The 23499-nt window shown below is 40.1% G+C and overlaps 3 protein-coding genes across 5 annotated transcripts in view; 2 read left to right on the top strand and 1 right to left on the bottom strand.

Annotated features, from left to right (window-relative positions):
• The window catches only part of creb3l1 (cAMP responsive element binding protein 3-like 1), a 31994-nt gene extending 19480 nt beyond the window's left edge, over positions 1 to 12514 (top strand). For both annotated transcript variants that reach the window (XM_015001546.2, XM_015001545.2), the window contains 10 exons: positions 921 to 1075; positions 1189 to 1270; positions 1827 to 2020; positions 2336 to 2482; positions 3281 to 3339; positions 5232 to 5300; positions 7255 to 7357; positions 7614 to 7773; positions 9700 to 9868; positions 9955 to 12514. In XM_015001546.2, coding sequence (XP_014857032.2) covers positions 921 to 1075; positions 1189 to 1270; positions 1827 to 2020; positions 2336 to 2482; positions 3281 to 3339; positions 5232 to 5300; positions 7255 to 7357; positions 7614 to 7773; positions 9700 to 9868; positions 9955 to 9991 — 1175 coding nt within the window. In that variant the 3' untranslated portion in view covers positions 9992 to 12514. The remainder of the gene's footprint in view (positions 1 to 920; positions 1076 to 1188; positions 1271 to 1826; positions 2021 to 2335; positions 2483 to 3280; positions 3340 to 5231; positions 5301 to 7254; positions 7358 to 7613; positions 7774 to 9699; positions 9869 to 9954) is intronic.
• Positions 12515 to 12826: 312 nt separating this feature from the next.
• harbi1 (harbinger transposase derived 1) lies at positions 12827 to 15794 on the bottom strand. The gene is made up of 7 exons (XM_015001547.2): positions 15725 to 15794; positions 14464 to 14629; positions 14158 to 14360; positions 14000 to 14087; positions 13383 to 13587; positions 13130 to 13305; positions 12827 to 13060 (listed from the first exon to the last, which is right to left on the bottom strand). The coding sequence occupies exons 2-7, from the start codon at positions 14626 to 14628 to the stop codon at positions 12860 to 12862; spliced, it is 1038 nt and encodes a 345-aa protein (XP_014857033.2). The 5' UTR covers position 14629; positions 15725 to 15794; the 3' UTR covers positions 12827 to 12859.
• A 272-nt stretch (positions 15795 to 16066) lies between these two features.
• On the top strand, positions 16067 to 22365 carry atg13 (ATG13 autophagy related 13 homolog (S. cerevisiae)). 2 transcript variants are annotated; one of them, XM_015001542.2, is made up of 18 exons: positions 16067 to 16301; positions 17280 to 17360; positions 17523 to 17603; positions 17722 to 17841; positions 17940 to 17986; positions 18059 to 18199; positions 18285 to 18325; positions 18404 to 18500; positions 18579 to 18686; positions 18768 to 18861; positions 18979 to 19077; positions 19396 to 19464; positions 19801 to 19898; positions 19978 to 20119; positions 20220 to 20297; positions 20412 to 20519; positions 20711 to 20839; positions 21372 to 22365. In XM_015001542.2, the coding sequence occupies exons 2-18, from the start codon at positions 17292 to 17294 to the stop codon at positions 21447 to 21449; spliced, it is 1599 nt and encodes a 532-aa protein (XP_014857028.2). In that variant the 5' UTR covers positions 16067 to 16301; positions 17280 to 17291; the 3' UTR covers positions 21450 to 22365. The 2 variants fall into 2 exon arrangements, with proteins under 2 accessions (XP_014857028.2, XP_014857029.2); XM_015001543.2 differs by lacking the exon at positions 18979 to 19077 and having other exon boundaries at positions 16069 to 16301.
• The last annotated feature ends 1134 nt before the right edge of the window (positions 22366 to 23499 follow it).

Raw genomic sequence — 23499 nt, forward strand, 5'->3', positions numbered from 1 at the left:
AGAGACAGATGATATAAGTTGGAAAATTGGCTGACCATAAAATTCTGCACATAACCAATCTGAGAGCATAGATGGGCAATTGTCTAATTGTCCAATCTTGTGCTACTTTGAAGCTACCCTGGTTATTTTCTCATAACTCATTACAGTTATTACAGTTTCTCTTTCTGCACTGACTTTCCTACATCCCTTTGGTGTTTGCTAGATGCTCTCGTTTAGGTGGCAGTTGTGGGATTTTGCCACAATTAGCCTCTTCCCCTTTCAGTTTTGTCTCCTCGGGAGATTGGATGTCTCTGGAGTGATGGAAAGCACCAACACTAAAATACCTCTTGCTATGTGGAGTAGACTAAACAGTGAAGTACCTGTGAGAGTCTCCTTAGCATTATACTCACAGCTTTGGTGGCCTTTGCCTGAACTGCACTGTAACCTTATAGTTGGTTCACTCAATTATGCATATTTTCTACAGTGTTTAAAGGCGGCAACTGTTTCTTTTTCCCATGAAGGATAATGAAGACGAGTTGCTGGTTCAGCCCATCTTTTATTTCAGGGTCAATACTCCTTCACGAGAAACAAATTATGCACCACAGTTGCCAAAGCAATGTTGTCCAGCAGTCTGTAATAAGCAGCCCCGACAGGAAGTGCTAGAATATTCTGGGGAAGCGCTCCCAAAGCAGGATTTAAAAGCTGCTTGTTATTTCCCATTGGCAGACCTACAGCAAAGCCTTGCTAAGGGGAAATGTGAGGATCTTTGCCTAGATTCCTTGTAGAATTTCAGTTTACTATATTGGAGGGACAGGACAATTTTCTTGGGTGAAAGTGAGGTTAAAACCTTCAAGGTAATTTAAGACTTGAGCAGCTCTAAACTACATATCAAACTATAAATTTGTCATAAAAAATCTGCTATTTCCTTGTGTTTTCTCTAGAATTTGACTGGAACTTCAGCCAGGACCTGTCCTCCATGCTGGTGAAACAGGAAGAGCCTGAGATCGGCCAAAGGTTAGATCCTCAGCCTCTCGAAAGCCCGCCTCTCATATTAAGCCCTGCCCCTCCCCGCACAGGGTCACCGTGGAAACGCACTGTAAGCATCCATCTGGTCAACATTTTCTGCAACTATATGAAATGCAAATAATTCTTTGTTTAAAATGTTCATAAGTGCTTTTTGCTACGATTATTTGTTTATGTTTCATCTAGGAGCGCCGTCTAGACGACGTGAAGCCAGTAGCTATAAAGGACGAACCCAGAGAAAATGGACAGTATCTCAGCCTGCCCAACGGTACTCAGAACAACTCTAATATAGATAAAACGAGATGCTTGTACACACTTTGTAAACAGACAACCTTTTTCCTCATCCTTGTGTGATGTTAAACCAGGCTAGAATTAAATAACTTCAACAAAATTCAACAACCAAAATCTCTTTCTTACTGTTTATTCAATGTCACATGCTGTTTTTATTTTGTTTTTAATTATGTAAAGCACCTTGAAATGCCTTGATGCTGAAATGTGCTATACAAATAAAATTTGATTGATTGATTGATTGATTGATTGAGAATTGGTGAAGCAGGACTTTAAAATAGGCAAATGCACACAACTACACATCATTTCCATGATAGCCAAACAATCAGAAATCAGTTCTTGGTTGTTGGAGAGGGGGTCTGAAGAGAATAACTTCTACCAAAAAAATAAAATAAACAGCCGCAGACATCCAAAACAGAAAAACTCACTGACTGCACATCGTGTTTGTGTTCTGCCCACCTTTAATATTAATAAATCTCCCATGATTAGTCATCCCCCAAGCAGAAGCATTCATGCAACCCTTTCCTCTCTTTTAGATGACGCTCTCCAGCTCCCGCCCACCCCACCCAGCAGTAACCATGGCGACAGTGACGGCTCACTACCGCCGTCCTCCCCACACCTCCCTCTCCCACCGTCCTCGCCCCAGCCACAACAGAGGCCAGGAGGTCGTGGGTCTTCCTCCTCTTCCTCGACAGCCATCTCCTCCTCACCTCTCCTCACGGCACCACACGTGAGTTCAGTCGCATCGTCTGCGCCCCATTACGTCTCCGTCGCTGTCTAGATGAAGAGCTACAACGTCGGATCGAGATTCGCTTCTGGGTTTCTGCCAGTACGGAGCGTGCTCAATAAGTCTGTCTGTCTATTGTCCAGCTCACCGGGCTGAATTTCTAAGATCAAATAAAATATATGTAGTGATTTAATGCCAGCAGACGTTCTTCACCCTGAGTGAAGCTGTAATAAAGGTTGGAAATTTGGATTGCCCTAAATATATAAAGGAACATTCGCTTTTGAAATGTTTACTATCTTTCTTGGCATAATTGTGCAGAAGCTGCAGGGCTCAGGACCCCTCATGCTGACAGAGGAAGAGAAGAGGACCCTGGTAGCAGAGGGTTACCCTGTGCCAAACAAACTTCCCCTCACCAAGAGTGAGGAGAAAGCACTGAAGAGAGTTCGACGGAAGATTAAAAACAAGGTGAGGTGAAATCTGTATTTTGGTGCTGAGTGAGCAGAAGGATGGGTGGGATAGAAATTTGTGGAAGTGTTGGATGAGCAGAATGACTAGGATATCCCAGTAAGTAAGAGGAAAATGAGTGGGGTGTAGAAAAGGAGGGGGAGGAGTGGGATAAAATGGAGCGGTAGGGAACGATAAGAAGGATAACTCAAACAACAGAAGTTGTAATGAGTGGATTAAAATTAGAATTGGGGAAAAGGAGAATGGAATGACGTTGGGAATAAAATGTGTAGTAAAGTGGACAAGAAGAATGAGTGGGACTGAGTTGAATAGTTGGATGAGTGGGTTGCAGATAAAGAATGATGAAAATTGGGGGAGTAATAAATGTCATTGAGTATGACGGGAATAAAAAGAAAAAAATTACTCTAATAAAAAAAGTTAAATAGATAAAAAAGGTAGTTGTGACGGATGAAAAGTATGTGGGGAGACGATAGTATTAAAGGATAAAAAGGGATGGAAAATAAGAATGACAGATTACAAGGTAATGGAGGATGAGTGGGATGAGTAGCTAAATGGAAGGTGGATTAAGGCTGATAATAAAAATATGTGGTAATGTTGGATGAGAGGAACAAAAAGGGAAGTTGTGAGGGATAAAAGAAAACAGGGATTGGTGATGAATGGCAAGATAAGGGGATAGACAGATGAGTGGGATGAGTGGAGATGACTCATGACTCAACACCTTTCATTTTGTTCAGACTTTTATAGCTTATCTGCTGTAACTGAGGTAGAAGATTAAAAGTATACTCTGTGTTTGTTTAGATTTCAGCTCAGGAGAGTCGGAGAAAGAAGAAAGAGTATGTGGAATGTCTGGAAAAGAAGTAAGACTTCCTTTTTCCATGATTTTTTTCCCTTTTAGTCCTCCTTTTTTTCATTATAGCTTACTTAAATTACATAACTTATAAATCATCCACTATAGCTGTCTAGAAAAGTGAGGCCAGCCCTCTTGCATTTTACACCCAAAAACATCCTGAAAAGGTCTTTGTAGCCAATGAGGCTTCAGAGAAGTGAATTCATAACCTTTCCTTCTGTCTTCAATCCAAAAGCCACTTTCTTTAGATATCGAGGTTTTCCCTCAGCTCACTCCACCCATGAGCCTTTTTATATTTACAAGCATTTGCTTGCTCTTGATGAGGGGGGGGAGGAAAAAAAATCCAACCCGACCAAAGAGAGAGCGAGTTGTGTAATGCTAAAGTGAACTTGGCAGCGATTGCTCAGACAGGAGCCAGCTTTTGTATTTAGAGGTTTTCCCAGCTGCTGTAAAGTGGAGCGGAGTGAGCGGACTAAACTGCAGGCAACCTCAGGTTCTCCTGAGGTCAACAATGTTACTTTTTGATACCCACGGAGTGGTTTAATCTACTTTGTGAATCATTAACAAAAGATAAAATATTAATCGGAACTTCCCAACGCAAATTTGCTGTACTTTTCTGTGGCCGGTCCTGATGATGGCCAGACTCCAGTAACCTGCTGAACACATGGCCCAGATTCACTCAATCTCCTGTCATGGAAAATAACAGAAAATATGGATTTGCTTTTATAACCCCTTCATCACAATATGGAACAATAATAACACTGAACAGTTGAAGCAGATGGTTGCAAAATGTCTTATTAATCCCATCAGAGTAAATGCAGACGTGGTATGAATCAGAGCGCTGCTTCGCTTTACTCAATCAGTTCAACTCTATTATCTTGCTACATTACAGTTTCTTCCTTGAGAGCTCTTTAGAATAATAATAATAATAGAAAAAGACCAGATGAAATCTGAGCGAATGAGTCAAACCAGGCATGGAGGATCAGGATTAGAAAGTGTAAGAGATGAAGATGTTAGGTTGATAATTCTGACCAATAGGATTAGGACGAGATCACAGCAAAGAGGCGATCAGGAAAAAACGGAGCGAGGAGTGATTCACGAATCTGTCAAGACTTGCTTAGGTCCGTTCTAATGTCCATTTGCAAATGCATATCAGTTCAATTAGATTTTTAAACTCCAGAATTCAGTTTTCAGATATTAGAATATGACATAAGGCCAATAATCCAAGGAATTTTTCAAACTGAAAACCACAAAATAAAGTTGTTGTTTTTTTTAGGGCTGTCAATCAATTAAACTATTTAATCACAATTATTCACAAAAATGTTTTTAATGTACTGTAGCAGAATATTTGTTTATGTTTCTATTATTCTTATAAGCATTGGGATGGACAAATATGTTTCTATTAAGCAAATGTATGTTTATTGTAATTGCAATGTCAGATATGACAAATATTATCAAGATTATTTCACAGAAACATTTATAAAAAGTTCTGCGTTCGCTGATAAATTTGTTAGAAAAACTATCACGCATACACAAGAGAACTGCAATTTATCGATCAAGGGAACCGGTTTAGCAGGGATTAAAGCGAGAAAACAAAGTACAGTGAATGAAATGTTATAATGTGCAATGAAATACAAAACTAAGTGCTGTTGGAATTAGGCTTATTTTTGTGCTGTTTTCACATGTTGCATTCGTTTGTACTCAAATATTCGCAGAATGATTCATGTATTCATTCAAAAGTTCAAATGTTCACTTTATTACTGCTTATTGCAAGTCTTGCAGTGATTTTAGTTCACCTTTTAGGATAACTGCAGCGCTAATAAATGACTGCATCTTTTAGGGCGACACCAAACAAAATACACGTGCAGAGATATTACAATAATCTGTCTGTGTGTCCATCAGGGTGGAGAATTACACGTCAGAAAACAGCGACCTGTGGAGAAAAGTAGAAAACCTGGAGACTGCCAACAGGTGAGCTTTTACACACTTTGGCTTGCAGATATTACAACTTATCAAGAGGTTTATGTGTGCTCCAAACAACTGTGACATGGGTTATCCATTTATGTAATGATGTTTGGATTACAATCAGCGACTGAGTGGCAGATAAAACAAGAGCTGGATGATGTTTTGCTGTAGGGATACATTAGCTATCTGCTAATAGCTAGCTTAGCTTGCTTGTGTTTTTGCCTCTGTATGGGTAAGTGCAAATTTATTGTTGGGTACCTGGACAACGTAGCAACAGTTAATCTCACAAGGATTACAATTACTTCCTCAATAGTTTTCCATGCTTACAAATATTTTCAGCACATTTTATAAATATGCAATTTCCTCTTCATGTCTGTCGTGATACAGATCTTAAATGTCATAAATAATGGTCTTAAAAATCCTTAAATGTGAGGTTGTGAATCCTGCAGAAAACCTTAATTACCGTCTCAGCAGAGTTTAGCAAACCCAAAACGTTTACGTTTTTGATAGTGGGACTGAAAAAGTTTTTTTTCTATACTTCCAAAACAACCCATTAACATTTAGATGGCATAATTATTTTTAAGGGGACTAGGCAGAGATACTTTTTACTTCAAGTCTAGAAATTTGAACTCTGGAGAGCTCAAATTTCCTCACTGCATATGGTAGCGGCTTATAGACATTTCCTGGTTCAGCAAATATCTCTGCGCACTTACTTTACTTTTCAAAGAAATAGGGCTCGTTTTCATGGATTACTCACTGAAGGTTCTCAAACACTTCAAATGCATCAGATAGGTTCATGTAGTAGGAATCAGGGCGTTGTAGATCATTTCAGATTTTATATTGAGAGTGTGACTGCAAGATTTAAAAGAGTATAAACTCAAATTGAGCTCAGATGTGCTAAACCAGCCTCTGCTGTGTCCTCTGTTATTATAACGATATGAAACCAGTCTACTTTTATCCTGGAGTGGGTGGTTAGTTGGGTGGGTGGGTGTGGAGGAGGTAGAGGGTCTGTCTCTGTCTGTCTGAGCGCCGAGTCTGTCATTAAAGCAGCTTTCATCATGGAAGGTACCCCCCACAGCCTCCGCCTCTTCCCACTATACACGCTGATGAATATGTTTAACAACCACACGGTGGAACAATGAGCTGGCACAAAGCGAGGAAACATGAGTCAGCACGCTCACTCTCATTAAAATCCAAACAGTGTGCAGCTCTAAAAAGAGGGTCTAAATGAGCAAACCTGATTCAAGCTAAAAACGTCCCAAAATGCACCCATTAGTGGTCATTTTCTTCCCATGTGCAATTTCTTTTGGTGCTTCACGTCAACTCTGGGTGCCGTCACTTTAATAGCGACAGAGAGAATGTGGCGCTTTCTCTATGAATCAAAAATGAAAGTTATTGTGTCTAGGACTGGGAAAAGATTGAGAAAAGTTCAGGAAACGTGTGGTTCAGCGTAGCACCGAGAGCTAAAACCAACCTAAGTAAACCAAAATTTGAGGTTGCCAAAGAAAGATTTACATCATGATGGTGGATATTTACTTTAAGAAGCAATAACTTTAGCTGTAAGTCGCAATGAAAAGACTTCAAAGTCCATTAAATTTGCATGTTACAGCTGACAATATGAAAATGTCACGTTTTAAATTTTGTCTCATTGTTTCAATTTTACACCTGAGTGAGTGCTTTGATTTTCTTTCTTTTTTTTTTTTTATGTATTTAAAGTCTCGTAATCCGGTTCTCTGTCTCCACCTAGTGGTTGGAGTGCGTCCTCACAACTGTGGATGATTGATACCATCAGAGCCCTGCTCTCCAGATTCATGCTCTCATGTCTTTTAGCTTAAAATAAAATGGACTGAAATGTACCACATAGACATAGCTATGACAACAAAGAACAAGTATAACTTTCTGTGTAAAATTTCCTTTCTTTCTACTTGTTTATATCCCTTTTTGTCTGTTTTATGCCCAGGTCTCTTCTACAGCAGCTGCAGAAGCTTCAGTCTCTGATTTCAGGGAAAGTCATCCCCCGTTCATGTAAAATGGCCTCAACTCAAACAGGAACGTGCCTCATGGTAAATGTTATTGCTGCTAACAAGTATTTAACAAGTGTTATCTTCGGGTTGTCTTCCTCAGATAAAACGAGTAATTAATAAAAAAGCAAAAACAAAAGAATTCGGCAAGGGGATAAATACTCATCTTAATTTTATCTTCATACAGGATAAAGCACTACAGTAGTTAGCATATCATTTGGTTGGAAATAGAGTCAGGTCTGATCAAGTTTTACTCATTATTTGTTAATGTAGGGGTTTTGGTTCTGTTTCTACGCAGATGATGGCGCTGTGTTTCGTCCTGGTGTTGGGCTCCTTCTCCCCTTGTGTCTCTCCTCTGTCTTTTTTCTCCCACTCCTCCTCTTTATCCTCATCATCCTCTCACTCCTCACCTTCTTCTCTTCCTTCACCATCGGCGGACCTCTACACGACCAGTCAGGGTAGGTAGATAAACATGCTCAACCGTTTCAGTCTACGGTCCTGCCAGAGGCCACTAGTTTACCAAGATAAACTCCCAAAGCATCATAGCGCCTCTACCGAACATTAAGCTGCTTTTCTACATCCAGTTAAAAGTCCCAACAGCATTTAGAAAATTCCACATTTATGTTTGCGATGATTGTACAAAAAAGGCTTTTCCGTGGCTTGAGTCCCATCAGCTGATTAGCATGTAGAAAGTCTCTAATGGTTGCTATGGTTACAGGATGGCAAATATTATCATAAGCACCAGTTTGTGATATTTGATTGTGACCTTTGGAGCAAAGGTTACATTACAATCCAACACAAGGCCCACAATCTAACAAAACAAACGAACCCCCCACCCCTCCCAAACGTTGACATTTTTAAAATATTAAGACACGATGATTACTCTTTTAAATACATCCTGGAAATGAAGTACTCTCAGATTACAGATTAAGGAAGTGAACCATATATTCACTTCCTTCTACCAATTGTAAATAGTTAAAGAATAATTTGACTAGTTCTATATTCAATTTAAGTTTTGTAGAAGTTTAATTAAAGCAAACAAGGACTTCCTGGTCCACAGGCAACTCAGAATTACTACTGTATTATATTCTATGTCATGGAAGAGCAAGTATGAAAAGAACATTCATACTGTGACGATTTTTAAGCATTTAAATTAACTATTGTTAAAGAAAATATGCTATTTTAATTTAAGAGCGCGCTATACGTCCCGAACGGTCTTATTTTGAAGGTCTAACGGAAGTCGGCTCAGCGTTTTCGCCAATATGACAATGACAATGTTGGCGAAAAATAAGACTTCTGTTTATTTTCTAGCTTATATTAATTAGGAAAGCAATTATAATTTCCTAATTAGATTTAGACCCTCAGCGAATACTCACAGTCCAAGCTAGCAACAAATTCAACAGAGAAACTGGAAGCTACCTTATCATTAGCTGGAAGGCGGCTGCTGGAGGCTGAAGTATCGTTTCTTCCGAGTTGAGCGAGGACAAAACACCTTCCTTGGCCAAATATAAAGTCTAAAACACACACATTTATATATGCGTTACTCTGTGCTATTTGGAGGTTGACAATTATCCGCTTTACCTTTACGGCTTTCTCCTTCTCGTCTGTTTCGACGCACCAGAGATGATGCGTTTAAGGGACTATTAGAAAAATGAATTTTTGAAAGCGTTGTAAGCGAATGCGATGGAAACGCATCAGGAACGGTGACAAAGAATAAAAAAGAATTTAGTTTAATCTCAGAATTCTGACTTTTTTTTTTTTTTTTTAAGAAAAATGTCCCAATTCTGACTTTTTCGGGAAAACAAAACAAATAAAAAAACAACGATGCCTAAAGGGTAAAAATTAAGACTAAAAGTCAAAATATTTTTTTAAGTGGTCCTAATCCTCTTCATTATGTTATAGATTTAATTTTAATTTTGAAACTGTAATCCTAAAAAAATATTTGTAATTTGATTTCTCCTTTTTTGGAATCTTAGAGAAGGTAACTAAACTTGTGCTTATGACCAAAAGCATTGAACTGCATTGAAAGCAATGTGCCTAATAAAGGATCCTACAATTAGCAGATTAATTCCTAACATTTATTATCGTTCCATTGCCCCACCCTTGTCGGAAGCCATTTAGAAGGTTTGCCATTGCGCCATCATCCTTCTGTACAACCTAATATTGTTCTAAGCTTTATTTGTGGGTATTAGAGTAAAAAAGGGTAAATAAATAAGCATATCCTTTTCCATTCAGCATACTTTGTGTTGCTCTGTCACATAAAACCCATTAAAATACATTAAAAGGGTTTAAATGGGAAATATAATGAGGCCAATACAATGAGGGATGTTTTAGAGGTCAAAGGTAACCCTCAGATTGAACTCCAGTGTGTTTGTGTGTCGCAGTCCGCTCCCGCAGCCTGCTCTTCTACGATGAACAGGCTCCCCTGGAGGAGAGTTTGGTACCATCAGAAGGAGAGGGGCTCCAGTCAGAGATCCACTCTGACATTCAGACCCGTCGGCATACAGCCGACGCCCACAGCAACCAGACAACTGGGCCCAAATTAGACCAAAGGTACAAACAAATCCCGAAAGCTGCAGTGATTCCACGCAGGCTCCGTGTCGGGTCTTAAACTACTGCTGCCCCTTCCGTCTCCTCAGAGAAAGCAAACCAGGCGGAGTCTCGGAGGTTTTCTGACTCTTACATCCTCTTCCTGCTCGAAGCGCTCCGCCCGCCGGTTCCAAACCAGCGACCGTCCTCCTGTTCCCACATCGCTCCGGCTACAAATCAGCCCGGCTTCAACACCCACGTCGAGCACCCTTCGTCTTTCTGTTGTACGTGAACACTCTGGATGTAAACATCAACTTTATTGTTGTTTTAATGCACTAAACGTCTAATTTAAAGTAAGCAACTCATTTCACTGAATCAGTTTACCTACACAATGCCGTGCAAAAGTACTTCTCCACATTTTGGCACATTATTATTTTATATGATAGGCCAGCACAAAGTTGTCTTGGTCAATCTATCTGGTTTGATGCTTTTTTTTTTTTTTTTTTACTAAAACATTCAGTTAAAAAAGCATAAGTCTCAAAATCCCATTTTTAAGAAGAATCACCTAATAAGAAAAGGCTCATTGTTCGCTTATCATGAGTCAATGCTTGATTTTAAAATTACTAGTAGCCAGTATTACAAAGCTGCAAAATACACTTTCAAATTTCAACTCAAAAAAGATCATTTTGAAATAATAAAACAAACAGAAAAATTGGCTAAAGTCTTGAAGGAACCAGGTTTATTTACCTAATGCTTCAGATATTGAAGCAGTGCCGTTTTAAAGTGCCTTCCTTGTTCTGCGGTCCAATGTGGCCCATTTGACCGCACACATGATGCAAAATATAACAACTATATATGATAAAGATGTGTAAAATGCCTTAAAATAAGTAGCTGCCATGGCAACCCCAGTTTGCCTTCCTAAGTGGCACGTTCTCGTCTTTCTCATTTTGAAGTGTCTAAGAGAAACTAGCCACTCCATCATGTCATATTTCTTCATACCCCAAGGTAACAGGAAGCCCAGGATTATTAAATAAAACATGATTTTACATGTAGATCATCTTAAAAAAGTTGAAATGTACTGAAAAATAAAATTTGGGATTTTTTTCTGAATAACATTTATTTATTTTAAGGCTTTTTACGTGTCTACCAGAGGTGCCAGTAAGTGTGGAGAACTGTAGCATGCATTTATGAAAAGGTCCTAGCACTTTTTTAGATTTTCAAAATAAAATACAAATTATAGGTTATTTCTGCAACTCCATCATTTAATAAGCATTTTTTTTTACTTCTAATTCTGACCAAATGTCTAATTTTTTCTTAGATTTTGGTATTTCTGGGGAAGCGTGTTCTTGTCTTTCATAAAACGGGGCCGTTCCGAGGATAGGAAGCAACACGTCAAAGTTTTTTTTTTTTTTTTTTGGAAAATATAAATTGTATATGTAATATATTTGCAGCATCAAAAAAATGCATATTTAATTTATGCGGAAAAAAAATACATGTACTGATTTTTTTTAAGTTAGTTTATCTTATTATTTTTTAAATAATAACAAAAAACACAAAAAGAAAACTTCTAATATATTACGAGCATTGAAAAATTAGCATATTTATTTTATGCAAAATAAAAAAGGAGATGATTTGGCATTTCAGAAGAGGTGAAGTTTTGTGGCGTAAAACTGCTGTCGCATGAATTGGCTGCTTCAGAATAAAAAAAAAAAGATTCTTTTCTACATTTCTAACTTTTATTTCTTGGCCACAAATTTAAAAAAAAAGTAAAAAAAAAAAAAAAAAAAAAAAGAAAAATATTTCACCAATTATCATGCAGCAGCAGTGTTTGTTGTATTTATTGATTGCTTGTAGAAAGTGTGTAAATATTGATGAAGCATTCCAGGAGAAAAAGCACCACTAGTTTCAGTTTGATTGAACACTATAATGAAATCTGAAGATTTCATCACCACTATCTGTAACAATGCTGTTCTGAAAACCCCAAACAAGTCATTTTAGTCCAAAAGCTGTGTATAACGCATTTCGCTTCATCACGGGTTTCCTCCTTTCTTTTCTTCCATCTAGTTAATTGATTTTGTCTCCATTTTGTCATCGGAAGTGAACAGAAACGCATTATGTGACTGCAGCCAGATCCACTCTCTCTCTCTCTCTCTCTCTCTTTTTCTCTTATTCATCTGGGACCAAATACCAAATGTACATAATTAATAACAACTTCCAGTGTAGTTGTTGTAAATAGTGGGCCTTGTTTTTGTACTGTCATAATCCCAGATTTTAGCCTGTGGAACATCATGTGGGGAAGAAAACAGAAGGGGGTGAGGGGCATCAAAATAAAATAAATGATGATTGAGGGGTTGGGGGGCGGGGGGTCAATTTGTAATTAACTGAGATGACACAGCAACTACACACAGTTTGATTAGTCCTAAAACCCCGGGAGGCGTTTGATTATTGCAGTTACCTGAATGTCCTGAGAAAGCAGTCAGGAGCCTCTAGGGGGCGCCAGGCTGTTTGAAATGCGTTTGGATGTGTTGTTGTCTCTGTTTGTTGTATAGCGTCCTGCATGTTCCTCCATATATATATACATATATATATATATATATATATATATCTATGTTATCATAGTGTAGTCAGTAGAGTAGAAATGAGCAAAATATTAAAAATCTGCATCAGCAACTCAGTGTCTGTGGACTTCATTCCTCCCTGTGTCTAACATAAAGGGATGGAGAGAGATCCATCCATCATTTGTCTGTTTTCCATCCATCCATCCATCCATCCATCCATCCATCCATCCATCCATCCATCCATCCATCCATCCATCCATCTATACATCCATCCATCTATTTTTCATGCATCTATCCATCATCCATCCATCCATCCATCCATCCATCCATCCATCCATCCATCCATCCATCCATCCATCCATCCATCCATCCATCCATCCATCCATCCATCCATCCATCCATCCATCCATCCATCCATCCAGTCTTTTTCTGGTCTCTGTCCTCTGTGGCTAAGTCTCTAGCTGAAGTGTTTCAGTATGATGCGTTTCCGGAGCTCCTCCGCCTCGCTGTCCCGCTCCTCCAGCATCTGCTCGGGGCCCTTGGGCTGCTCCAGTGGCTCCGTCCTCTCCAGAGTCCAGGCGTCCAGGCCGGAATGCAGCGAGGCGTTGTGCAGAACGCAGCAGGCCAGGAGGATGGATGAGCTCCTCTCAGGAGAATACTGATGATGGAGAGAAACCTTATGTCATTTTGCTTACGCAGGAATATGGAGGCTTTATTAAAACCATACCTGCAGGTTCCCTTTGATGCCGTCTAAACATCTGAATCTGGTCTGAATGGCCCTGAAAGTTCTGTCCACTATCTCGTGCGTCATGGTGTGGGCCAGGTTATACTGAAACTCTCCAGCCGTTCCTGGGCTCTCCACCGGCGTCATCAGCCACTTCTTCAAAGGATAACGTCCGTCGCCTTTCAAAGAGCAGACCCCCATTACCGTCGGACCTCTGAAAGTCAAACGCGTGACTGCTCCTGGGAGCGCGCCTCACCCAGCAGCCAGCCCTCCTCGTTGTCCTGCAGCTGTTTGAAAATGGCTGACCTCTGCAGAATCTTGGTGTCCTGCAGGCCGCCGGGCCACGTTTCAGCGCTGAGTAAAAGCCCCCGGGCGTTGCAGACCAGCTGGCAGGCTATGGAGTGAAAGCCCTTCTTGTTCACATAAGTGGAGGCATCGCTGTTCGGGGCTTTGATGGCCACCTGTTGAGGAAGGGTTAAGACAAACTTCCACCTACTTTATTCTGAATTTTGCATTGAGTGAAAACCCAGCTTCTTTAGCAATTATCTTTTTATGTTTGACCCTTCTTTCTGTGTCGTGAATCTATATAATATGTGAATTTCAATTTCTGAAATGAAAAAAAGAACAAAAATTGAATTTTTTCATACTGTAATTTTTTAGATGCATCCGTATATTGAGAATAACTGAATATAGAGCATAGCTCAGGTAGCTGAATATAAAAGGCAAATCACACTTAAACCATTCTAAAGCCTGCTCTCCTGCTGCTTTACAGTTATCCCCTACTTTGTGCCCATCTTTTCTATAAGACACAATTTTCCAGGCATTGCTATAAAAAAAAGTGAAGATGAGAGTCTTTTGTTTTGATCAGCTAACCTGGACACAGTCGAGAACGCCGAGGACTCCTGGAAATCCTGCCACCCTCTGAAACTCCTCGAAGGAGTACTCTCTGTTGGACGGGTCTCTGTTTGAACAGCATGTTTAAGATTTCCCATAAAGGTGGTGAGTGTTAAATCAATGTGTAACATATGTACCTGTTGAAAGTGATGAACTGTGGCGCTTTCTCCACCAGAGCTTTAGTCACATTGGTCACACATCTGGACATGGACGCCTGGCTGATCCCTATTATATCCCCCATGGACGTCTGGAACGAGCCAGACGTATAGAAGCCCAACGCTGCCAACACCTGAACCTCGGGACTGATTGCTCTGGATCTCAGGGTTCTCCTGGAAAGAGTCTGCCGAATGGAAATTACAAGAGGTGGTGCAATATGGGAACTGGAAACATCACTTCCTTTTAAGACGGAAATCTTTATAAAGTAATGATTACTAAGTGCACACCTCTCTGAGTAATTCCACCAGATACAGGATGAAGTCTCTTGGAAAGCCAAAGTTTGAGAGGAGAACGCTGTTTGAAACGGTGTCCAGGTCAAAGCGCTCCAGAGTCTTATGGCCTCGCCCGTGCAGAAGAAGATCACAGTCTAAGATGGCTATAGGGATGGCCATGCTGAGGGAAAAGAAGAAGAAGAAGCACCATGCAGAAAATGTTAATATTGTGCCAACTGAAATATCTTTGTGAAACATTGATGAGTCATTTTCAGTTCTCCTGCAGAAGAAACTAGTTTTAAGCATTTGTGTTACCATGCACTAACAGGTTACAAGGAAAGACAAAAAAAATCAACAATAATGAGTAAAATGAAAAGAAAAATGTATTTTTATAATTGAAATAAAAATGTCAAAAAGACAACATGTGACACAGATAAGGCCAAAACATAACTTTTTTGGGCAAAATGCAAAAAGCTGTGTGAGACAGTAAAGTAACACCGCACTGGTATCTTCGTCACACTGACCACAATGAAACACGGTGGTGGTAGCAGCATGCTGTGGGGCTGCCTTTCTTCAGCAGACACAGGGAAGGTGTCTGCTGAACAATGAAGCTAAACATGGTTTAAATCAAAGTATATACATGCATTAGAATGTCCTAGTAAAAGTCCAAGCCTAAATTCTGATAAAAATCTGTGAACATTGGGTCTCTAAACATAAAAAGACAGTTAAGACATAACTCAAAACACTTGCAAACTGAACACCAGGCATAATTTTTCTTCTGTTTTACAACTAGGCACTACTTTGTCTGGTCTACCACAGAAAATCCCCCCCAAAATCCTGCGAAGCTTGTGGCTCTAATGTGTCAAAATGTGAAGTTCAAAGAGTGTGAATACTTTTACAGGTGCTGTGTCTGGGTTAGCTATTTCTCTTCAGGATGCTCCATTAAGGCTTTCTCGTGATTCTACGTTGTTCAATACGCTTTAAATGTATGCATGACGCATATGCATTCATTTTGGTACAATACAGCATTAACAACGTGATATGTGCTTTTTAAACAGGCAAAGAAAAGCTTTGTTAAGCCTAAAGAGGCTTAACATAGCATAACATAAACACAAGTGCTAACCCAATTTTCTATCTAGTTTTTAGCTAGCTTCGTTCCATTGAGTCTAATCTCAGCTCAGTATGGTTCGCCTAACAACTCTGCAGACTCGGTGAAACTAGGTGACTTCAAATCAACCTCTAAGCCTTTTCAATACCTTTAAAAACCACAGTTTACCTTCAGATAAGCTAGCATCTGGCAACCAAAATAAGCCAAAGGAAACTTCGTTTGCGGTATCCAATCGCAGATTCGACACATCATCTGCGTGTGTTTGAAATGTGATATATTTAGATTTTTAACAGCCTAATTATTTATTTCCACATGTATTTATTTACAAAGACGTTTATATTTCTAAAGTAGTACTCAGTGCAATTTCTGCACACGGCACTTAATATAATATATATATATATATATATATATATATATATATATATATATATATATATATATATTTTTTTTTTTTTTTTTTTTTTTCTAGTTCACTAAAGGTGTCCTCAGAGTGATGCATAGTTTGCTTCAGCTGTTCAAGTGAATAAATATTACAGAAGACGGACGTAGCGAAAGTGCGAGTTGGAGATTGCTGCTACATAAACACGTCGACATGGAGAAGATAAACAGAAAAGTGGCACAGCAGCTGCTGACGTTATGTGTGTCCGAAAATGGCCTATGAATGTTTATAGAAAATACTAATTCTGTTATGTGCTTAAGCTCATGTCTATAATATTGAACACCCATCGCTAAGGAAACGGCTAATGTAAGTTTCGGTGTTTTTAACGCTTTACAAAGCCCTCGTTATTCAGCCAGTCAGCTAGCATTAGCAGCATGCTAACGCTGGTATAGCAGTGACTCACTATTCTGTCAGGAAAACAAGCAGTAATTATTCCAGAAATCTTCCTGTTATGTTTTCATTTTCATATAACAGACGCTGTAGATGATAAAATGTTGCAGTCAGTCTTTGTACTATGAATGACCTCTATATTTAATCAGGTTTATTTCTAATAAGCGTGGAGGGCCCCATTTGTTTTCCAGAACTAAGGATTGTGTAAGGTTTAAAAGCTGCCTTTGTAAACAACGGATGTCGCTGTTTTGTCAAACACTTTCTCTCTACATTCATTTAATTTAGAAATACAATAAATTAGTACGCAGCAAAATTAGCTTTAAGTCAACATTGTTTATGTAGGTCAAACTTTGGTTTGTGGCTTAAGTAGTTCAACATTTTTGGATGCTTTTTACAGCAAAAAGCTAAGTTTTGCACCTAATTTAGTTATTTTGATAATACTTATGATTAAGCATGATGAGCATAGAACAAATGGTGGAAAATCCAAAAATGTACATTTGGTTTTGCATTTCATTATCTGTGCATCTAGTTTTGTGTATTAAAAATGTAATAGATTTGTAATTACATGATTTGCTTTTTTACTGTTAACATTCTATTAATTTAGATTGGAATATTTTCAGCTTTTATTTTTGCAATACTTTTGTGTGTGTGTTTATCTTACTTTTCTATGTTTTCACCTTAACATTACTCGTATTTGACACTTGGTTGTAAAGTTTATGGGTTATGTAAAGGTCTTTGTGTTGTTTAAAGATTGATTTATGACTTTCTTTTCACATTATTTTTTAAGTATTTCACATTCTTATACATTTATATAAATAACTTCTTTTTTTTTTTTTTTTTTAATGAATGATGTAGAAAAATTTCCTAAGAGATTGTGTCTCCTGTGATCCGCAGGGTCGTGACAACATGGACGGTGACCTGAGTCCACAGGATAAGAAAGACTTGGACAAGTTCATCAAGTTTTTTGCCTTAAAGGTCAGAGGGCAGCCTAAGGCTTGCGTTTATGTTGTATCTAAAGGCTTTTTCACTTGTTCCAAAAGTTTTCCAGATTTTTTGTAGCATCCATTTAGACCTCCGCATCCCTATTTTCAGCAACTTTCTCCAGATTCATTCCCACACCTCTGTGTTTATCTGTAGACTGTTCAGGTGATCGTTCAGGCTCGCCTGGGGGAGAAGATCTGCACTCGCTCGTCTTCGTCGCCCACTGGCTCAGATTGGGTAAAAAACTAAAGCTCCGTTTTAGTTTTTTAGTTTTTTTATTTTTTATCATTTCATACCTCTTGTTGGTCTTCTGATGTGAAGCATTCCCCTTCCCCCCGTTCCACATTCTGTTTAGTTCAACTTGGCCATCAAAGACATCCCAGAGGTCACTCATGAGGCCAAGAAGGCGCTGGCCGGCCAGCTTCCAGGCATCGGCCGATCCATGTGTGTGGAGATCTCCCTAAAGACCTCAGAGGTAGAACTCAGAAAGTCTCTTTAGTTTCAGCTCCTCATAACCCAGGAGAATTTTTGTTGCTAAATTCATCCTGTTTTGTCTCCGTCTTCATTGCTCAGGGAGACTCCATGGAGTTAGAGACTTGGTGCCTGGAGATGAACGAGAAGTAAGCAGCGTTTCAGCTCCAGCTTAGCTACCTTTTCACGTTTAACCTGCGTGATTTCTGGCTCTCCTGCAGGTGCGATAAGGACATTAAAGTGTCGTACACTGTCTATAACCGGCTGTCTGTCCTCCTAAAATCTCTGCTGGCCATCACCAGAGTGACTCCAGCCTATAAGCTGTCCAGAAAGCAGGGCCACGACTACGTCATATTGTACAGGTGTCCTGATCAGCGCCGACGCCGATCTCTTGAATTCAGCCATATAAAAACTAAGATGTCCATCTAATTGTTGTCTCCTGTGTAGGATCTACTTTGGGGAAGTTCAGCTGGGTGGATTAGGAGAAGGTAACTTTAGTTCTGGTCTGTTTAATGTGTGATTATCCTTGGTCTGTCAATCAATGTTTGTTTGTTTTTTTAACCAAGGTTTCCAAACGGTGCGCGTCGGTGTTGTCGGCACCCCGGTTGGCACGGTAACGCTGTCATGTGCCTACCGCACCAACCTGGCGTTCATGTCCAGCAGGTGACCAGCACGTTGCCACTGCAGCTCAGTCCGTCCTTCAGCTCAGCAGGCTAACGACAGTCTGGATTTCCTCTGCAGGCAGTTTGAACGGTCTGCTCCCATCATGGGAATCATCGTGGATCACTTTGTGGACGCGCCCTGCGGCAATCAGCGTCCAATCACAATGGGGCAGCCCTGCAACTACAGGTAGGCCTTCATGGTTGCTTCTGAGTCGTCCTCTGGCTTCCTGCGCTTCGACGAATCCACTTCCTGTCTGTGCGTCTTCAGAGCCCCGGATGAGGACGACGGCGGAGCGTTTGCTGGAGTTCAGGACTCTCAGGAGGTCTGCACCACCTCCTTCTCCACCTCCCCTCCCTCTCAGGTGAGCCCACACTCCTCCTCTCTCTCTTTGTCGACTCTCACTCCTGATCATCACTTCACTCTCTTCTCTCGTTTTCTCGTCCGTTTCCTTTAACTTTTGTTGTTCACGTGGACTCAGTGTGTCTGCACTCTGAGTCCGTCCCCTTCCAAACTGTCCAAGCCCCTCCCGCTGGACAGTCTCCAGCTCCCATTGGCTCCAGGACTTGTCACTCACAATGTGAGTCTTTAGTGGTGTTTGACGGTGTGTTTTTTTGTGTGAGAAGTGCTGAAGCTCACCCTCCAGACTTCGCCTCTCTAGTTCTGTGTTCATCACAACCTTCTCCATCGCTTGACCTCTGGAATCCTTGCAGCTAGCTTAGAGCAGAGTTTTTGCATCCCCTTAGCTTAAGTTTGTTGTGGTTTGCTGTCACTTGTCGCAACGTAGTTGACTCATAATGCTTGACACACACCTTCTCACATCCCTTCGGCACCAACAGGAACCTTAGTGTTTGCTACTTGGTTATTATTTCCTGTTGTTTTTTTTTTGTCTCTGTAGCTCTATGCTTCCAGGTTGTCCTACCAGCCTGCACCTACAGGAGGAGCTGCTGAGTTCAACACAAACCAGGTACGTAGCACAAAGTACTACTTTCTATATTTAGCCAAGTTTAATAAATTAGACAAAACCTGACATGGGTGCAGTAATATAGATTTTTCAGTAGAAGTCTCTGGATAGACGAGGCCCTACTCGTTATAAGAGCCTGGTTGTAAAAAAAGATTTACATTTTGTGTTGTAATCAACACTTTCTATTGTCAGAAAATCACATCAGAAATCATTTTACCTTTATTCCAAATAAGCATCAATGGGTCAAATTCTGGAAACCCCAAACTTAAGCACAAACTCTCATTCTGGGGTCAGTGCTCGAGTCCCTCGGCTTCTGTTCAGTGAAGTTCTCTCTCCCAGGTGAAAGAAGGCGGGAACGTTCTGGTTCCGGCTCAGCCTCCTCATGGAGCGGATGTCCATCTGACCGTAGAAAACGCTCCAAACACACCGAGCAGCAGGTACGTTCCTTCACACCAGCATCTTCAGTTTCATTTGGAAGATATCGCTAAGAAAAACTCTTACGGTGCTGCCTAACAGTGGCGAAGAAGACGGCCTGCTGCAGAGTGGTGAGGGAAGAAGGGACGATGGGAGGAGGAGCGTCTCTCCCTCTGACCCGGTGGAGACCCTCAACGCGTTCACCAGGAAGGTCGGGGCTTTTGTGAATAAACCCAACACTCAGGTAATTAATGTGACACGACACCCGGTCTCCTCTCACCGTCCTCTCCATGAAAGTTGGTAAAAGTAAGGTTTTTTTTTTTTGTTTGTGTTTGCCTGTGTAGATCACAGCTGCCAGTCTGGATCTCCCATTCGCTGCGTTTGCTCCTCGTGGCCTGGACTCTGAGGAGAACGATCCCATGGTGACCTGATCTGGTTTTTAACACGTACCTCAGCATCTTTAGGCTCGTGCGTCCTGCTGCTGGGAGGTGACCGTTTGTGTGCGTGTGTGTGTGTGTGTGTTTTTTTGCGGTCAGGTGCGTCCTCCTGACTCTCCTCCCTCCCAGTCGCCCCTGCAGGCCAGCCTTCACTCTCAGGGCTCGGACGGATCGGGACCGCAGGACGACTTCGTCATGGTCGACTTTGTGAGTGGTTTCTGACTTCAAAACATAAAACACACAAACAACTGAGTGAAGTGACCAGTTTTAAATTAATATGTTGAATCCCATATTTTTATGTTATTCATTCGGCAGTAAAGATATAACATTGAAGGAGAAAGATGCTAATCATGGTCTGATTTTATTATTATTTTTTTTTAATCTGTCCCTGTGTGCAGCGTCCAGCTTTCTCTAAAGACGACCTTTTGCCGATGGATCTGGGCACTTTCTACCGAGAGTTTCAGAACCCTCCGCAGCTGGCCAGCCTCTCGCTGCACACCAGCTCCCAGTCGATGGCTGACGACCTGGTAAAGGCGTCCTCTTCCCCTTTCGTTTTGTCTGATGGCGTGTTGGGGCCATTGTAGATTGTTATGAAAAAACAATAAAGAAAAACAATAAAGTTTATTTCTACCAAAAAGCTGGACATTTTCTAGAAAAAAAACGTGGAAATTTGAGTTTCAATATTAAAAAAAAAAACACTGAAATCTTTTTTGACTCGTCTCAGAAATAAAAAAAAAAAAATAATAAAAAAACGGAAAATTTGAATGTGAAATATTTTGAGATCCCAGAAATTTTCTTGGGAAAAAGTCAAAATTTTGACTTTTGAAACTTTTATTTCTAGATCTACATCTCAGATTAATCTCAAAATGTCTTATTTTCTAGCAAACTTTTCGCTTTTGAAGTTCAAAAAAACGCCACCTTTTTTTTTTTTCTCGAAAAATTTCAGAGATGAACCTTTCTTCTAACTGCAGTGGCCCTGATACGCCATCATAATTTTGCGCTACATTTTTAGTTAAAGAACATTAAACAAAGGACTGATGTGAGCTGGTTCGTTTGCAGGACTCTCTGCCGGAGAAACTGCGCGTGTATGAGAAGAACATCGACGAATTTGACGCGTTTGTGGACATGCTTCAGTAGGATGAGTGAAGGAAAAGTCAACCTGCGACTAAAAGCTGAATTCATCAGAAGGGGCGGAGGTCTCTGTGTGTGTCGTGTGAGAATTGCTCAGAATACATCATGTTTAAAGGCTGTTTGTGTCTGAAAACTTCTTACCTGTTCACTTATAGTCTGCTTCACTGTAAATACTGTAATATCTGGTGACACTGGCTCACTTGCCATCGCCGTCTGGTGGCTGCGATCAAACCGACAGCTTTAATTTATGTGTTGCATAATTCTGCTCTTGTAGTCAAACGATCATGGGGCAGCCATGCAAATCCACGGACAGATTCTGGTAGTAATGCCCTCGTTATAAATCTTTTCTCTCTTTCTCTTAACCTTTAAATGTAAAAAAAAACAAAAAAAAAAACAGATTTTTAACATGTCTAAAAAGGGTTTTTTTTTTCTGGAGGTTGCTCATAACCCTGCAGAGCATCGTCTCACTGTGTTTTTCTTATAAATGAAAAGACTCATTCGTTGTGCAGAGCTTGGCGTTCCCAGCTGGTCTGAGGATTTAAACGGCCACTGTGAATTGTACCAGATGAACCCCAGACACATTTGACAGTGAAGAAGCTGCAGTTTCTCTGTGAGCAGAGCCCACATGTCAGACTGCAGCCGCAAAGCTCAACCTGTTCACTCAGAGATGGAAATAAACACCCAACAGGTACCCTGGAATCAGCTCGAACATAACCTCCCCGAAGCTCCGATTGGCCCCAGGCTGCTTGCATTGGGACTAAATTAAGAACCGTTCCAACACATTCATGTATATTGTGTGAAATATGTAAAAAGGATCAAGAATTCCCAGCTGCCCACAGCATTTATGGTCGAGTTGGTTGAAAGCTTTGATTTAAAGCATTCTGTTGACGTAGATGTCCTAATAAAGCATGGCTGCTCTGTTTACTGTGCATCTTTTCTTCCGTTTTAGCTCGAAATGAACTCAAATCCTTTTCTAATTAAACAGTGGATGATTACTACACAGGGGTAAAGTTACCATTTCTGACCGGACAAACAAAATTGCGCCAACACTTCTGAAGTAACTTGAACTCCAGAAGTAAATGTAGCATGTTTTTTTAAAGTCTATGCATACAAATTAAAAAGGTTCCATAAAATCTCTGGAAACTATTCAGGGAGCGGTAAATTTAAGCTACATGACCAATAAAATACTTGTTTCCTTCCACCTAACTTTCCAGCTAGACAATTTTATCTCTTATGCACCGAGACCCTATAGGCTTATTTACTGCCCGTTTTCTTTTTTTGTTTTCAAATATTCTTACCCTGTGATTATTTTTGCTTTTTAGGTTAAATCTATTCACAATTAAACGGAATTATTACATAAAACTGAAATAGAAAATACTATTTGCTTGGAGGTGCTCAGTCTCCTCCAGAATAAGTTATAGCACCACCTAGCGTAGATGCTTAGCTTAGCGTCAAAACATCTTTAACGCTAATGTTTTAACTAGCTGCACAGTTTTTGAAGAACAAAACGCCGTCTATGCTGAACCCCCTTGTTGAGAAGCGGTGGAAAGGTGACCCAGTTCTTTCACCAGGTGTCTGTGAAACAGACTGATGGACCTTCAGCTAATGCTCACACCACAGGTAAAGCATTAGCTTTACCAGCTACCGAGTGAAACGGTAGCTGGAAGTTGACTTACGGTACTTAACATTAGCTTCTTCTAAATGTAATGAGAGCAAAATATCTTCCAAAAGATTCATTGACCAAAATAAATAAATAAATAAGTCCAAACTAAGACATTTAAAACTTTGTGATAATTGGAGGTCAAGTTATCTTCGCTTTACTTCACTCCTTCCTCCGTCTGACATGATGCATTCAAGGAACAATAAAAAAAAAGTTTCTGAACGAGTAAGCGAATAAAGTTAGATAATTTTGTTTTGGAACAATACTTAATACTTTAACATCTTAACTGAAATCTTTAAGAGTTTTATCCCCGCTATGTAAATTATTTTGCTTAGCTTAGGTTGACCCTTAACCCTAAAATATTAATGCCCACTGTTCGGCCAATCACATTTCTCT

The sequence above is a fragment of the Poecilia mexicana genome, unplaced genomic scaffold (assembly GCF_051168715.1).
Source record: "Poecilia mexicana isolate PSO_F unplaced genomic scaffold, ASM5116871v1 scaffold_2, whole genome shotgun sequence".
NCBI lineage: Eukaryota > Metazoa > Chordata > Actinopteri > Cyprinodontiformes > Poeciliidae > Poecilia > Poecilia mexicana.